The sequence below is a fragment of the Mixophyes fleayi genome, chromosome 6 (genome assembly GCF_038048845.1).
Source record: "Mixophyes fleayi isolate aMixFle1 chromosome 6, aMixFle1.hap1, whole genome shotgun sequence".
NCBI lineage: Eukaryota > Metazoa > Chordata > Amphibia > Anura > Limnodynastidae > Mixophyes > Mixophyes fleayi.
Window position 1 is genome coordinate 175,757,252 of NC_134407.1, and position 18,383 is coordinate 175,775,634.

At 42.5% G+C, this 18,383-nt stretch overlaps 1 protein-coding gene across 5 annotated transcripts in view; it reads right to left on the reverse strand.

The window, feature by feature from the left end:
- TANC2 (tetratricopeptide repeat, ankyrin repeat and coiled-coil containing 2) overlaps positions 1-18,383 on the reverse strand; it is a 347,174-nt gene that overhangs the window by 178,212 nt on the left and 150,579 nt on the right. For all 5 annotated transcript variants that reach the window (XM_075177370.1, XM_075177371.1, XM_075177368.1 and 2 more), the window contains one exon: positions 12,839-12,938. In XM_075177370.1, coding sequence (XP_075033471.1) covers positions 12,839-12,905 — 67 coding nt within the window. In that variant the 5' untranslated portion in view covers positions 12,906-12,938. The remainder of the gene's footprint in view (positions 1-12,838; positions 12,939-18,383) is intronic.

Sequence of the window (18,383 nt, forward strand, 5' to 3'; positions counted from 1 at the left end):
CATTTTGTACAGTCACAGGCACTACAGGAAATAAGTATTCACAACACACCCAGCATTATAGTAATGAAGATTTACCGGAAGTCAGAATTGTACCTGGTTTCTTTTACAACAACTTTCAGAAATGCTATAAAATCTGTGTAATTTATTGGGGGGTTTTTTGTTGCCACACTGCAACTTTTAGCAAAATCATCTGTAGGTATAAAACCCATATGACACACACTGATGACATCGTCAGACTTATGTTGTTTAGGTTTCTGCTATCTCTTATTTTATTTGCCCATTTATGACAAATAGGATTAGTTTTCCCCAGCCTTTGTTTGCCATTTATCAAAGTGTACTCCTGTAAATCCTGTCTTTTCTTATCATTCCACTGTGATAATGACCAGAGGCCACATTAAGGAAACTTGACAGACAAACATTTCTCTAGATAGTAGCCTAAAGGACATGATACTTCACCCAAATAAATACATGAGCAACAAAACAAAAATTGTACATTTAAATAAAATTTAAATTTTGGAAACCTGTTGTCTGGATATCCCCAATAATTCATAATATTATTTTCAAATATTTTCCTATATCTTATATCCCAAAGAACCCAAATTAAGAAGAGAAGTGGGAATGGGTTCTTATAACTTTTTTTTTAAATTAATTAGGACCTAAATATAAGTATGTGGTAGACATTAAGGCAAACCTCATGAATATATATATATATATATATATATATATATATATATATATATATATATATATATATATATATATATATATATATATATATATATGTGTGTCCTGGTTTTTCAATTTAAAATTATGACTGTTTAATTTTGGGTGGAATAAAATGTTTTAAAATCAAATTCTAAGTTTAATCTGCACTTAGTGAGGGGGAAGGCCTATGACAGCTCTAAACACATTCTGCTCTAAAGGAGGGAGGACAGTCAGTGGGGGTCAAAAACATTGGGCTTGGGTTACACAAGCAACTGCAGGGCACTACTAGGAGACCAGAAGAACTGTGACATCACAGATGACTAATCAACCGAAGCCCTTTCTGCATGAGATACACCTCACAACTTACTGTACACTGCATTTTATCCAGTAAATGTTACAGACTCTCTGACCTTGTTCAACAAGCAGAAAGGCTCTAGAAAGAGACGGAGGTAGCCAGCAAACAAATTTGCATGATAGTTAATTTAACGGCATCAAGTTATTAAAATGAGGGAAGGCCAGGCGTGAAATGTAGACTTACATGGGAAATGAATCCACAGCGTAAAGCAATCTTCTCTGCTAATTACTCCAGGGAAGAAACAATTAGTGCTGCAGAGGGTCAAACCTCTGATGTTCGAATAAACTTCAGCATTAAAATCAAGTTTACAGTTAGTTATCAGGGTTGTCCTTTACACTGCATCCAACTCTGTACAAATAAAAGTTCAGCAGCAGTATAAGAGGATACCTGGGTGATCGCTTCTCTTAAAGTGTTGCACTACATATAATCATGTAATCAATCCACCAATATACATCTATTCACAAAATCTCCCAGCTGGACCCATCTGCTCTGCACAAGATCTGCGTCTCTCAACCACACTTATCACCTGCACCCATCAACATTTCCAGGAGTTTTTTCGGGCTGCACCCACCCTGTGGAATACCTTTCCTCTAACACAAGGCTTGAGGCCTCCAGAGCTACAAATGTGCCCTGAAAACTCACCTATTCAAGCAAGTTTATCAAGTTCACAAATTACTCTCCTAAAATCCCTAGGCTACTCTACCCGATTACCGCCCCACTACATACAAAACTTATGTTCACTCTCTATGCTCAAACAGCCCTCTTAACCCGCAGACCAACTGTGCTGGGTGACTGGATTATATAGTCCCTTCTTAGTCCCTTATATAGTCTTCTTCCCTGCAATATGTCATATGTGGTACTTAATCTCATATGAACTTCTATTGTCCTATAGATTGTAAGCTAGCGAGCAGGCTCTCTTAAGCTGGGTACACACTACAGGGTTTTTGTCCAATAATCGGCTCAACCAGCCGACATACAACCGCTCGTTCAAAAGTCGGGTCAGTGTGTGTAGTGACACGATGGTGGAAAGTCTGCCCAAATGGACGATTGTCGCAATCATTGCTCACGACAACATGGCTGTAAAAAGTCGCTAAAGGGACATCCGCTCTTCCCTTTATCGTCTAAAACAACGCTAGTCTGTATGCAGTCCATGGACCGAGCGATTGGACCACCGGTCGCATGTAAAATCGATCGGCATAAAAAGTTGGTGGAAAATTCTGTAGTGTGTACCCAGCTTTAGCTCTCTGTTCGTTAATAGTCTTGTTTTATTACTAGGTTTGTTTCAAAGTGTAAAGTGCTACAGAATATGCGATATATCAATAAATGTTAAGAAATATTTAAAGTAGACCTAAATAAAATTCAGTGCTTTAATAAAAAAGTAACTAACTTTTTATTTGTAACAGCTGAGAGATAACACAGGTCATAAACCGTTACAGAAAGTAATTTTTTTAATAACCATTTTAATTTCCAAGAAGCCAACATTGATAGACACCAGCTTTCATTACATTTTTTATTTAAATCTGTCTACTATCTCTAATTTGCATAGCCTGCCATTGGCATTATGGAAGGGCAGCCAAGAAATGGTAGACAGATATATATGGAAAGTCACTAAAGAAAGTGCTTCCACAAAAAATGGCTAACACTGTACATAGGTATTTTTAATATGTAAACTAGGAGTATACACCCTATATAAACTACAAGTGGTTTAAGCGTACCACAAACCGAAAATATCCTGTGCCGCAGTTACCAAGTGGTGAACACACCAGTACTTTTTAAAAAAAAAAGATGTAATAATTGTAATAAGACCAACTAATTATTGCAGTTTTTTTGTGTGTGGTTTTGTGTTGCTTTTACAGATGCCAGAAGAATCACGAACACAACTTTTTGTGGCCATGTACTTTCCAATATTTGTAAAATATTCTTAAAATCAAAACAATTCTTTATTTATCCAAGGGAACAACATTGATCAAACTCATTAATAAGGTTGACCTACATTATCAATACATTTTGTGGCAAGAGCACACTTCTGTTGGAAGCACACGCGGACAACTTCGTGCTTTTTACTTTGTTTTAATGTCAGGATGGTAAAGTACTTCACAACATAAAGATTCCTTACAGTTTCCTAAACACTAAACAGAGACCAGTTCTCTAGTCACCGGCCAGCTTTTCTAGCATCGGTCACACTGAACAATGAAACAAACAGGATTTTTTTTATTTTTTTTTTAGACAAGATAAATAAAAATACATTCAGGTTTAGGTAAACAGTCAGCAGAGAATGCATAACAATTGGGTAAAAAAATAATAAATAATGTATACCTATATATTGGGTAGCCTAAGTGGTTAGCACTTCTGCCTCACAGGTCTGGGGTTAGGAGTTCAATTCCCGACCATGGCCTTATCTGTGTGGAGTTTGTATGTTCTCCCCGTGATTGCGTGGGTTTCCTCCAGGTGCTCCGGTTTCCTCCCACACTCCAAAAACATAATAGTAGGTTAATTGGCTGCTATCAAAATAAAAAAATGACCCTAGTCTCTCTCTGTCTCTCTGTATGTGTATGTTTAGATTGTAGGCTCCAATGGGGCAGGGACTGATGTGAGAGTTCTCTGTACAGCACTGCAGAATGAGTGGCGCTATATAAATAAATGGTGATGAGTTAGTATTCATGAAAAGGAAAGGCACTATACTCTAGCAAAGAGAAAAATTGAAGTGGAAGCTGCAAATAAAGTTGCGTACATAATCAGTTTACAAGGATCCAGACATATAACAGGGGATACATGTCAGGAGACTGGACACCCAGTTGCGGAAGTGGAAGTGTAAGATCTGGAATTGGGATATAGTATGGGTATATAAAGAATAGGAAATCGAGAGAGGGCGAGGGCGAGACTTTGGGGAGAAAGATAAGCAAGTGACTCAGGGATAAGTTATTCACTGATGCAAGAAGGAAGTACAGGAAAGTTGTGAAAGGGGAAAAGAATAAACTAGGATTATTGAAAGTAGTTGCAGGCTTCTGTAATATACGATGTATAACATAACAGGAGTCCAGTTTCATTGTTTTCTGCACATTCCAGAGACAGTTAAATGATTCCTATGGCAGCTCTTCCAAAACACGTTAGGAATTTTGGCACTTTCACAGAAATCAGTGGAAACCTTCTGAGGGCATAGGTTCCAGGCATATTGGGAGACTCGCAACCCACAATAAACTGCAGAAAATCACTGCGATGACAGCTAATACTAAACAGGGCAAAAATCCCCAAAAATTGTTAAATAGGCCCCCCAAGTCTCTGCCTAAGTTTTTTTTAAACAAATCCCTCATGTGGTCTGCAAAGGAGTGTGTGCAGCAAGCCATATACCTAGATATTTGAATTTTGATGCAAATTCCAGAGCTTAGTTAAAATACATGTCAATCATCTATTGATCACTATTTTGACAAATGCTGACACTATATTCTTTCAGTTTTGTAAGTAGGCCAGAGTAACACCAGAGCAGATCTGAAAAACGGTAATGAGTTTATTTTTCAGCTGTCAGGACTGCCCGCCTACTCCTGCAGCGAAGGCTAAAACTGTGAAGCAACCCCTAACATTCAGAGCTCACAAGACAGCAAGGGGAATGAATGTCTTTGAGGCCATGAGACAAGTAAATGGCAAGACTGGATGGAACAAGTGTTCACACCTGTATTTTTGTAGACAAGTAAAAAGCTCAACAGGTGGTAAGCAGAGAATGGGAACTGGTTACACCTCCAGTTGCACAAACCGTGACAAGAGACTAGACTGCATTGCATACTGGGTGAGCCAACTCTATTTAGAAATGACTTTGTGAGAAGGTTTTATTGAGGCAGAATGTCACACAAAAGGTGACATTCTCAGAGTAATGAAATGTAAGACACAACAAGAGTCCAAACACCACTATACTGAGAAGAAAGCCCATAACACACATGAATAGAAGGGATATTGTCATGGCTAGAACGCACCTTTTTTGCGTTAACGTTTTTGTTTTTTTTGAGTACACTATAAAAATCAGCCATCTCACTTACACCCTTTGGGTCAGTCAACTGCTTTTTTGGATATGTTGCATTTGTCATTTGCTGTGTTTCGGACGATAAGGACAGGGAAGACAGGATATTCAGGATTTGGCATTTGGCCTTAAATAGCAATTTCACAATTCATGACAACAAAAGGCAACACATTTCACCAAGGTCTGACAATAGTCCCATTTTGCTCTCTGAAATGTTGACAGTTGTCACTGCTCTGGTCTCGGATGACCGCAGAAACAAAGATTTGTGTCTATTAACACTTCTGTCCTACAAACAACTCTGTGTCGTTCAGGATTGATGCTTTAGATCTATCCGGAAAGTAGGATTAAGCGCATTGGCTCAAAAAGCGTAATGGGGGCAAGGATGGGCAGAGGGGGCATTTGCTCTAGGTCTCAATGTGAAAAGGGCGCTGATGCTAGCTGAAGTTGTTAAAGATGACAAACGTCACAGCTCAATGGTAAAAAAAAAACATACTAAGCGAAGACACAGTACCGTCCGATCTGGGGAGCCCTAAGTGATCACACAAAAGTGGCAGAACTGGCAATCTTCTGATGCATGTTTACACAACACACTGCCCTAGGACACTGAGTGGGCTGCTGGTTACTCTGGCTGTAATAATGTTTTTTTTTTTTGTTTTTTTTAAACAAAAGGCATATTTATAGCATTGCTGTCACAATATTTCTAGAAGAAGGGAAGCATTTGTTATAACAATTTGTTGCCGTCATCCAGATTCTACGGAGCTCTCAGGTGTGCTAGAGACCACAAAATAGCATGGAGGGCTGCTGCATTCAGCTCATGGGCTGTCTTATACGACTATTCCCACTCATGAACACAAGTGTATCAGCCGTGCTGTGTTGATTCAACAGTTATCAATTTTGTGAAATAATTAATTTATAGCCCTAGGTGTCATGGTTTCCATGGCTGTAAATGGAGAGCGTTAGTCTCAAATGCTACCCATAGACAGCAAAGGCAACAGTGACTGATGTACAACAGAAACGGTACTACACTCCACAGTAAACTGTAAATATTATATATATATATATATATATATATATATATATATATATATATATATATATATATATATATATATATTTAAATGTCATGTAGATCATAGTTCTCCGATACCAACCTTTTATTTTATATCCACTGGCTAACAATTACAATGAGAGATTTTCTGGAGACCCTGGCTCAACTCCCAGTGTTGTTGCTTCTCATCTTGAGGTTGTGGTACTTTAATTTTGGTACCAGGGGCCCAAGGAGACAGGGAAACTGTGCCTGAAATATTATGTGTACAGTGCTAGATACAATTGGATGCCCTATTTAAACGGCTAAACTCAAATACAAAGATAATGATATAATAAAATAGCTTTGTTTTGCCCTGAACACCACCGCACTAATAGGAAGTGGGAGGTCTAAGGAAGGCAGAGTATTGTAAGGAGATGGTGACGCAAATGCTACTGAGGCAGACAAGCACAGACACAGATATACATACACCTGTTGGGAGCTGGATCTTTTGCATCTGCTAGACGGCAGGAGCAAATACACACTGATGATGAACAGTCACCAGCACTTGTAACCGCTTCTGATTGGATGATTGTGAATTCACCTATGAAGCGGTTAGATATTTTATTATTAATCGTGTAAATATTATAGAATTTTGTAGGCATATTTTTTTTTACGTATGAGAGAAGGAATATTATATCTGCTGAATTATTTCAATATATGCTATTTTTACAGTCTGCTTCTTTTTTTTTTAGCTTAAATCAGCGGTTTCCAAACTGTGCGCCGCGGCTCCCTGGGGTGCCGCGGCGCTGTCACAGGGGTGCCGCGATCGCCCTAGCAAGAAAAAGAAGAGAAAAAAAAAAAAAAATCAAAAAAATATCAAACTTACCAATCATCCAGCGCCGGATCCTCCTCCTCACTGACTGCCGGGCGTGACGTCATCATGTCCGCCAGCCTCAGTGAGGAGCAGCAGCAGAGAGGACGTCAGGAAAGAAGGTAAGTAAAGGAGAGTGAAGGGGGACAGAGAGACGCCCTGAAGGAGGGGGACAGCGAGACGCCCTGAAGGAGGGGGACAGAGAGACGCCCTGAAGGAGGGGGACAGAGAGACGCCCTGAAGGAGGGGGACAGAGAGACGCCCTGAAGGAGGGGGACAGAGAGACGCGCTGAAGGAGGGGGACAGCGAGACGCCCTGAAGGAGGGGGACAGAGAGACGCGCTGAAGGAGGGGGACAGAGACGCGCTGAAGGAGGGGGACAGAGAGACGCGCTGAAGGAGGGGGACAGAGAGAGAGAGAGAGAGAGACACGCTGAAGGAGGGGGACAGAGAGAGAGAGACACGCTGAAGGAGGGGGACAGAGAGAGAGAGAGACACGCTGAAGGAGGGGGACAGAGAGAGAGAGAGAGAGAGAGACACGCTGAAGGAGGGGGGACAGAGATCGAGACACGCTGAAGGAGGGGGGACAGAGATCGAGACACGCTGAAGGAGGGGGGACAGAGATCGAGACACGCTGAAGGAGGGGGGACAGAGATCGAGACACGCTGAAGGAGGGGGGACAGAGAGAGAGAGAGAGAGATCGAGACACGCTGAAGGAGGGGGGACAGAGATCGAGACACGCTGAAGGAGGGGGGACAGAGATCGAGACACGCTGAAGGAGGGGGGACAGAGATCGAGACACGCTGAAGGAGGGGGGACAGAGATCGAGACACGCTGAAGGAGGGGGGACAGAGATCGAGACACGCTGAAGGAGGGGGGACAGAGATCGAGACACGCTGAAGGAGGGGGGACAGAGATCGAGACACGCTGAAGGAGGGGGGACAGAGATCGAGACACGCTGAAGGAGGGGGGACAGAGATCGAGACACGCTGAAGGAGGGGGGACAGAGATCGAGACACGCTGAAGGAGGGGGGACAGAGATCGAGACACGCTGAAGGAGGGGGGACAGAGATCGAGACACGCTGAAGGAGGGGGGACAGAGATCGAGACACGCTGAAGGAGGGGGGACAGAGATCGAGACACGCTGAAGGAGGGGGGACAGAGATCGAGACACGCTGAAGGAGGGGGGACAGAGATCGAGACACGCTGAAGGAGGGGGGACAGAGATCGAGACACGCTGAAGGAGGGGGGACAGAGATCGAGACACGCTGAAGGAGGGGGGACAGAGATCGAGACACGCTGAAGGAGGGGGGACAGAGATCGAGACACGCTGAAGGAGGGGGACAGAGATCGAGACACGCTGAAGGAGGGGGGACAGAGATCGAGACACGCTGAAGGAGGGGGGACAGAGATCGAGACACGCTGAAGGAGGGGGGACAGAGATCGAGACACGCTGAAGGAGGGGGGACAGAGATCGAGACACGCTGAAGGAGGGGGGACAGAGATCGAGACACGCTGAAGGAGGGGGGACAGAGATCGAGACACGCTGAAGGAGGGGGGACAGAGATCGAGACACGCTGAAGGAGGGGGGACAGAGATCGAGACACGCTGAAGGAGGGGGGACAGAGATCGAGACACGCTGAAGGAGGGGGACAGAGATCGAGACACGCTGAAGGAGGGGGGACAGAGATCGAGACACGCTGAAGGAGGGGGGACAGAGATCGAGACACGCTGAAGGAGGGGGGACAGATCGAGACACGCTGAAGGAGGGGGGACAGAGATCGAGACACGCTGAAGGAGGGGGGACAGAGATCGAGACACGCTGAAGGAGGGGGACAGAGATCGAGACACGCTGAAGGAGGGGGGACAGAGATCGAGACACGCTGAAGGAGGGGGGACAGAGATCGAGACACGCTGAAGGAGGGGGGACAGAGATCGAGACACGCTGAAGGAGGGGGGACAGAGATCGAGACACGCTGAAGGAGGGGGGACAGAGATCGAGACACGCTGAAGGAGGGGGGACAGAGATCGAGACACGCTGAAGGAGGGGGGACAGAGATCGAGACACGCTGAAGGAGGGGGACCAGAGAGAGAGACACGCTGAAGGAGGGGGACCAGAGAGAGAGACACGCTGAAGGAGGGGGACAGAGAGAGAGACACGCTGAAGGAGGGGGACAGAGAGAGACACGCTGAAGGAGGGGGACAGAGAGAGAGACACGCTGAAGGAGGGGGACAGAGAGAGAGACACGCTGAAGGAGGGGGACAGAGAGAGAGACACGCTGAAGGAGGGGGACAGAGAGAGAGACACGCTGAAGGAGGGGGACAGAGAGAGAGACACGCTGAAGGAGGGGGACAGAGAGAGAGACACGCTGAAGGAGGGGGACAGAGAGAGAGAGAGACACACACGCTGAAGGAGGGGGACAGAGAGAGAGAGAGAGAGAGAGAGAGAGGCACGCTGAAGGAGGGGGACAGAGAGAGAGAGAGACACGCTGAAGGAGGGGGACAGAGAGAGAGAGACACTGAAGGAGGGAGACAGAGAGACACGCTGAAGGGGACAGAGAGAGATGGCGAAGAGGGGGACAGAGTAATATGGTGAAGGGGCGCAGTGCTATGATGAAGGGGCACAATGTGATGGTGAAGGGGCCTAAATATATCTTACGTCATTTTGACTACTTAAAAAACGGGACTACCCGGTAATTATTTTGGCTTAGGGGTGCCTTGGAAATATTATGGTGACCCTAAGGGTGCCTCGAACTGAGAAAGTTTGGGAACCACTGGCTTAAATTACATCTTGCATGCATCCAACTGAGCATCAGGCTCACTGTATCTAGATTTGGGTAACATGGCTTCAATGCAGAATACAAGTAGTGAGACTATGGATAAGCTTATATACCTTGACTAGTATCTCTGCTCTCTCTCCACTATGAGGCCTTACAATATTAAAAGGTACAAGAAGGAATGATTTAACACCAGACAGGAATAAATACTTGAGGGAAAATAACTGGTCAAGTTGTAAACCCAGAATTCATAGCGCTGAAAGATAAGGTTCATTGAACAGGGCAGCGCTAGTGCTGTCTACAGTCATAACTGATCATTGGCTCATCAATCCGATAAGAACATGTGTCTCGGTACATATTTCCTTGTCCCTTCTCAGACATTCCAAAGCTAAATGAGCGTGGCTGAAGTAGGGCAAATAAAACACAAAGCTAACATTAGCCTTTCTGTATCAAAAGTTCAGGACATCATCTTAATCTTCATGCCTTGGAGGGGTTAGGTGTACAACAGACTCCAGTAGAGTGTATATATGAATTTTCTTTCCTGCAGCTGTTGCCTCTTCAGGGGACCATCCATAGCGAGTCCCCTCTGTCTACAGCTAGACCCAAGGAAAAGTTGTCTGCACTACCACAGACACCTACTCTTCTGGTAACTGTCGTATGTGACCAGACAGTAACGTCTTCAAAATCAGTTTATGATTAATAGGATAGAGCTATGCAGAGAAATATTTAAGATGTTTAGTTTCGCAAAAAAAAAAAAAAAAAAGCAATTTGTTTGTCCCATAAAACAGGAATATGTTGTATAAGCTTCAAAACCTCTTCATAGAGGCAAAGAATAAACTGTGAAAGTGTCTAGATAACTTGAAATGGCAGGTTGCTGCCTCCTGCTGGAAACAAATGTGTATTACTAAAGAAAAGAAAACCTTATCTGGAGTTGAATTGTATAAACCTGTAAAGATTTAAAAATATTGCACAGCATTCCAGGGTAGAACACAGTTCCATTGTGTTTATCAACAAGTAGCAAATATATAACAATACTACAGTACATTTTCAGCGAGATTTCAGAGAGTAACAAACCGTTAAAATGACTGAAAACAAAATGCACTAGAAAACAGTGGTCTGGTCAGAACTTATGATCTAGATTAGGGCTGTTCAGCTGAAACACTGGGGCCACACAGTTTCCTTAAAGACATTTTCTGTGGCTCGCTACCGCTCATAAGGAGGTTAGGGGCAAAAGCCTCGTCCCCACAGACTGGGGGGTGTGGCTCTTGGATGTGACATCATTACCAAGCACCAAACTACCAGCACATTGACTGTCAGTGACTGGCAATCTGTATGGGGGCATTAAAATCACTGTCTGAGTGACATTATGACAAACATTCAATGTAGCCCCTAACCATGGGCACCCACCTAGGTTCACCTAAAGGTAGCGCCAGCCCTGATGGTTATAGCATAAAAGCGATCTGTACTTGCAAATAAATGGACAGTACCGATTTAAAGGAAAAGCATGAACTATAATGGAAAATTAACAACCCAACTCCCACTTAACAAATTTGAGGGGAGTAGTGTTTGGGACCCTCGCCATTTGTGAGATAGTCACTCTTTGGCACATGATCAATGACTAATTCTCCCCCTGGAAGTGGAGGTAACGGAATGAAACTTTCAGACTCCTGTTGTATTGAGAACTCTGATTTGGCAGCTGTTTTCCCCAATCACAAGGCACTATGTAGTAAAGCATACAAAATATCACTGGACCTGGTGACATCTGCTTTAAGGTTTGACCAAAGAACCCAAACAACAGAACTTGTCCCTTCCACTAAGCCACACCAATATTTTTTTTTATTGTGAGAAAATGAACATGATCAGAATTAAGATAAAGAAAATCTCCACTAATGAAATACTTTTCCATATTATGAATTATTTTACTAGATACAATGATGTGCACCACTATATATTGCATTTAATCACTGTGTAGCTGGGACTAAATTTGGTAAGATGGGAGGAGAACATATATGTATGACTTCCACAGGCTTCGAAGCTATATAACAGAATAATCAAAATTGTTTTCAGTCAGGTCCTGCTGGATTGGACAACTAATTAAAGAGATTAAAAAGTCCAACTTTGGCGTCTGGGGCTCTGATTGGTGGATAGCATAGGCCACTCACCAATCAAAGTGCTGGATACTACATGGCTTTCGGCATTCTGATTGGCAAATGTCTTCTCTATTCACCAAAGTTCTGAGAGCCATCTAGCTTCCAGGCACTTCCTCTACAGTGCTCCACAGAGGACAGCGTATGATCAGTAAGTACACTATTGGAGATTTATTATTATTATTATCATTTATTTATATAGCGCCACTAATTCCGCAGCGCTGTACAGAGAACTCACTCACATCAGTCCCTGCCCCTTGGGGCTTACAGTCTAAATTTCCTAACACACACACACAGACAGACAGAGACAGACAGAACAGAGACACACAGACTAAGGTCAATTTTGATAGCAGCCAATTAACCTACCAGTATGTTTTTGGAGTGTGGGAGGAAACCGGAGCACCCGGAGGAAACCCATGCAAACACAGGGAGAACATACAAACGCCTCACAGATAAGGCCATGGTCGGGAATTGAACTCATGACCCCAGTGCTGTGAGGCAGAAGTGCTAACCACTAAGCCACAGTGATGCCCGAGATTGGATTGTGTTGCCACCAAAGAAGTCCACTGGAAAACCCTAATAGATTTTGTAGGTCTGCAACATAAGTCAGAGGGCAACATTCTTGCTAAAATTAAGCACTGAACAGTGTCAATCTCTCTACTACAGGAAACACTCTGATCTGTAAAAACTAGAGTATAAAGATGATCACGTAGGGCCTCTATAAAGTGGTCATTCAGCTGAGCTTCCCAACATATTGAATAAACTGTACATATACTGCAAGGTGTGCTTTAGTCATACCTACTTTACCTCAACTCTACACACTCAGCTTGGTATCACAACCCATATCACTATAAACCAACCAATTAAATGAATTAATCCACTCCTAAAAGGAATTTACAAAAAAAACTAAGCCCTCTGGACCAAAAGGACAGTTGTTCTACTGTCTTACCACTGGACCGGTTTTTCCTGTTCGATTTTCCACCGCTGAGAAGCATCTTCAGACTGTTCCGGAACATGTCTGCGCTACTTGTCTCACGTCAGACAGGAATCTGCAATACAAAACAAATGTTTACTCAAAAAAGGTAAATATTCCCATATCATAGCATGAAGCACAAGAAGTCTACGGTATCTGCACCCCAATCATGAAAATTTGGAAATTAAACATTTTAACTGGGAATATGCTAGAAGCCAATATTTATCACTGTAGTTTAGTGTAAAGAAAGAATTAAAATACTAATTACGTTATAATTCACCAATTAAAAGGAAAATATAAACTTTACAAGGACAGCTTATTTGATTTTGTGTTCCCTATACATAGATAATACATAAGAGTCTCATTTCCCTGCATGTTTGCACTTGTTACCACGAGTGAGAACGGACATTCAGGTTAGTGTGCCTTTAAATTTCCCTTGGTCTATCTAACAATTTCTTTCCCTATATTAGTATTTTCCACTGATCAGTGTGTAAAAATTATCTCTGTGTTTTCGTGCAATATCTAAAGCAATATTGCTTCCACAGTAAGACGCCATATTTAAAGCTCCAGTGGTTCCTCCCTGGGCATTTGGTTTTGGTTTTAGTTCGAATTTAAGTTCAGCGCAGCTGTAAGTGCAAAACATTTCATAAAAGTTATTTTATTTTGGGCATGTATTAGCCATTTTTATCATTGTCATCTCTCAAGTCATAAATGAATTAGGTTACAGATGGAATTTACATTTAAACGGTGTACAATGTAATGATGCAACAGGAATATCAGCTTGTTGCTCAGAAGGAAGTAAATTCATGGAAACTGGCAGACATTCATACGAATATCTAACATTACCCAACAATAGCACCTAATATGGCAGACATTCATACTAATACCCAACATTACCCAATAATAGCACCTAATAATGCAACAACCATCTGACATTACTTGAATGAAACTCTTGCAAATCACCACTTCGTAAAACAGACACTTAACTTGAGGATTAAGTTTTTCTCTACATTCAACTACAGCCCAACACTTACTCAAGGCAGCATGGTGGCGTAGTGGTTAGCACTTCTGCCTTACAGCACGGGGGTTATGAGTTCAATTCCCGACCATGGCCTTATCTGTGTGGAGTTTGTATGTTCTCCCTGTGTTTGGGTGGGTTTCCTCCGGGTGCTCCAGTTTCCTCCCACACTCCAAAAACATACTAGTAGGTTAATTGGCTGCTATCAAATTGACCTTAGTCTGTCTCTCTCTGTGTATGTTAGGAAATTGAGATTGTAAGCTCCAATGGGGCAGGGGCTGATGTGATGGAGTTCGCTGTACAGCGCTGCGGAATTAGTATATCCCTACACGGATACTGCAGCATTGTTAATCATAGCGCAGGCATATTCAGAACACTGCTCAATGTCAGGCCATGTGCTTGTCAGGTGTAATTATATCGGCTGTGCTTAAAATCACTAAAACTAAAAAGCCCTAATATGGGGATCAATTAGGAAGACCTCCCTGCTAGTCCCTTCCCTCACACTGAACAAAGAGGATTATGTGGAACGCATCTGAATTAGTGACTATTTCATTAGTGTTTCAGCTCCCTGGACACAGTACTATTGGCTACTTGCCAGGATTTGCGCTGGCCAGACACAAGTTGACCCGCTGCCACACGCGTAGGTCGTCAAATAGGGCGAAAATCAGGCTTAGAATTTAAGCTTTAGTGTAACAGGAGATTATTAATGCAGGCTGACAGACGGATTTTTACCTACCGCGTATTAGCCTGGGGTGGAAGGTGAAGGGGCGCTAGGAACGTATAAACCTAGTGAAGCCTGAACCCTTAATAAGACCCCGACTAATTCACACTCAATCCTCCCTCATAGCTTTTCATCTCTGCTGTCCTGTAGGACATTTACTACGCATAAAAAAAAAACCTGAATTTATTCATATCTTATGAAGCCTTCCCAATCCTATCCTCCTCTCAGCTGCAGCTATTAGTCTCTGGGGCCAGGGGTGAAGCGGGTCATAAAGCAGAAAATAAGACTTATTATATGTGGGTTAATCAATGTACTTATCATCATCATCTATTTATATAGCGCCACTAATTCCGCAGCGCTGTACACAGAACTCACTCAAATCAGTCCCTGCCCTAATAGAACTTATATTTCCTAACACACACACATAGACAGACTAGGGTCATTTTAATAGCAGCCAGTTAACCTACTAGTATGTTTCTGGATTGTGGGAGAAAACTGGAGCAGCCAGAGGAAAACCAACCCAAACGGGGAGAACATACAAATTCCGCATGTGACCCAAATAAGGCTACAGTTATGAGGAGTGGTCACCTCTCTCGGCCCCATAAATAGTTCCCCCTCACTATAGGTGCCAACAGCTGCCACTTTATGTACTATGTGCTTTAACGGCCGGCTGCCTTTAACAGGGTAGCCTGCCTAAAACACCAATTAGAGTTAAAATGGGGTGCAAACCATGGTTTTACTAAGTGATTATACCCTAATTGGGGAATGTACCTAATGCTCTCCGATTACCCACCAATGTGAAAACCAAGCCAGATTTAAAAGAAACAATGCCTGAGATGCCCCATGGGTGGATCAGGAGCATCCTAGCTACCATCATACTAGCTACCATCATGGAATCCATCTGGTGAAGACTGTGCTAATGGTGCAGCCTGGAGGCAATAGAAAAACATCCTATGAACAGATCAATAAAATGGTATCTAAATATTAAAATAAAAATATTGCATCCAGCCCTCTCCAGTAGATGTACTCCTCTGGAGTATTCTTATTCACTTATACAGTTCCTGGATTTACCACAGATGGAAATAAACAGCATGAAAAATAGAGACAGACACAAAGTGGGAAAGATTCCTACCACAGCCTACAATTAAAGTAAAAAAATATAAGGCTGGATGAATGCTGACCAGTGTGAGAGGGCGTGGGGACGCCATTGCGCCTCCGTAGTCCCGCCTACAGCCCCATGATTTGCGTGATTGCACAGCAGATCGGGGCAATATGACGCAAATCTCATCATTAAGCCTCACCCCTCCTGGGATCTGGAAATATATCATACTTGCCAACATTTTAAACCAGGAGAACCTGGAGCAGAGGTCATGTGACCTTCGCTATCACATCTGGGAGAATTCCCAAAATTCAGGAGCTTACCGGAAACTCCATGAGAGTAGGCAAGTATGGAGTATGTCTGCTGTTCCAAACATTCCAGGAGAGAGTAGGCAAAAGTATGAGTATTAAATGTATTATGGGACAATGGAGTATATAGCGCTGTAGGGTTAATATACAATATTTTACATGAGGAATAGATAAGAAACAAATGATAGTTATAACTTCAAGGACTTGCCATAACTGGAAATACACAGCATAAAAATGAACATAAATACAGACAGACACAAAGCGGAATAGGTTCCTGCGACGACTTTGTGGTCTATTATAGTTCAGGGTTAGAAACCTGGGCATTGCTGAAAGTCACTGCTTTTGGATGGCAGGACGTGTTGGGGCTTGTAGTGCATATTATAAAGTCTTATCCAAACAATTGTCATTATATAAACAATGATATTTTGTCTCAGAAAAAGAGGAGAATCCTGGCAAGGGCTCAACAGGTCATTACAATATCTCTGTTTACAGTTCACCCCTTAGGTTCCATAAAACTAAAGATGATTACATGACTTGTGATTTCCCTATCAGACAGGATTCTCCACTGAGAAATTAACAGAAATGGAAAATTTCAGAAAAATAGCGCTGGTAAAATAATTATTGGATGAGTGGAAACACAGCTGGAGCATTGAGGGGAAAACAAAAGACTTTTAAAGGGGAAGTGTTTGTTGAATAAAAGCCGCACTGAAACAAGTCTGTGTTGCGCTATAAACCCACTTGTGGTTATAACACTAACTTAGGAAGGCCGACATGTAAATGACAGTGTCCAGAAGTCTACTCTCCTGGATATGAGGGGATTGTTTCTGTATTGTCCCTATTCAGTGGTTTAAATATTTTCTATTGCAGATAGGTACACACTGGAGTTTGCAATGCATTTTCACCAGGTTAAAAAGTATAAATACATATAAACCACAGTGCATTTATGTATGTGTTTATATGCATTCAATCTGTAGTTTTTAAATATGCTTCTGTGATAAAACAAGCACGTATGTCTAAAACACTTCTTAACAGCATCTGTGTGTTTACAGTGCTCTCCCATTGAGATAAATGTATGTTGTCCACTGTGTTGAGTTTATTCTATTCATGAAGGCGATATCCTGTATAAAATGAAGCTCTATAGGTGGATCTCACTCTCATAGAGTGTGTGTAGGCAGTTATCCTGAGGAAACATTGGGGCATAATCTCCCAGAATGTCCGGGAATGTAGACTAGCCTCCTGGATCCCTGCTGTGCCTCCTGTTGGTTTGTGCATCCGTGTGCGTGTGTGTGATTACACAACGTCACCAATGTTTACGAAGCTATCTTCCCTTCACCTCTGCTACACTATACAGCCTCTGGTGGCCGGCTACGCACAAATTTATAGATTCCACCTGGTGGTGCTGGGCAAGCCAATGTAGAGCACTAGAGGTACCCATGGGTGGAGCTAGACATGCCCCAGCGCAGCATGACACACCCCCCTTTGATGGCATCTAAGTGTAACTTGCACGATCTAACTAAAATTATTTATCAAAAGTACGTATGGTTGAAACCCAGGCTTGTACTCCACTCTCCTGATGTAAACGTTATACCAAACTGTCCATAGTAATAAAATGTAAAACATTTTATAACAGCAGCTGCAGGGGTAGAAACATGTGTAATTTGAGTATAAAGACTACAAGGACTACACTCCTCCTCTATGTCACTTATCAAACTTACAGTGATTAGATACCAAGAATTTAAAGTAAATTGGCTGGAATGGTCAATACACTGCTCTTTAAAATGTTTCCTATTATGTGGTTTAATCCGCTGCAGCTCTCAACGTGCAACTGATAGTTTACTTTTTGTTCTATTGACTATAAAGTTCTCTGCAAAATAGTGTAATAGTTAAAGAATAATTAACACATTATTCCTGGTGCTGTATAATCTGGTTTCTCTAAACGTAGGAAGGCTTTTCTCCCTATCACAGATTGGAAGGAATTTCTTGACCAGTCAGGAAAAAATAGTTTATTAGCCCAGTGTTGCTATCCGGTTACTCACACCATTCCTGGAAGTACATCTTCCTGAGATCAGCTACAACACACAGAATGACAACTTCTCTCTGACTGGATTATGTTCACGCCATGTGGAGTGTTCAACATATAGCAATTCTAACACATACAATACCTTTTCTAATGCTTTAACATGAAAGTTCTCTCTCCTTGCAGCCACAGTCCACCAAGTACAATAATAATATATATTACATGCATACACACACACACACAATATATATATATATATATATATATGTATGTGTGTGTGTGTATATATACACACTTCCAGGCTGCTCTCTATGCACATGTGGTTAACACTAGAAAAGTCTATATGTTATTTTACCTA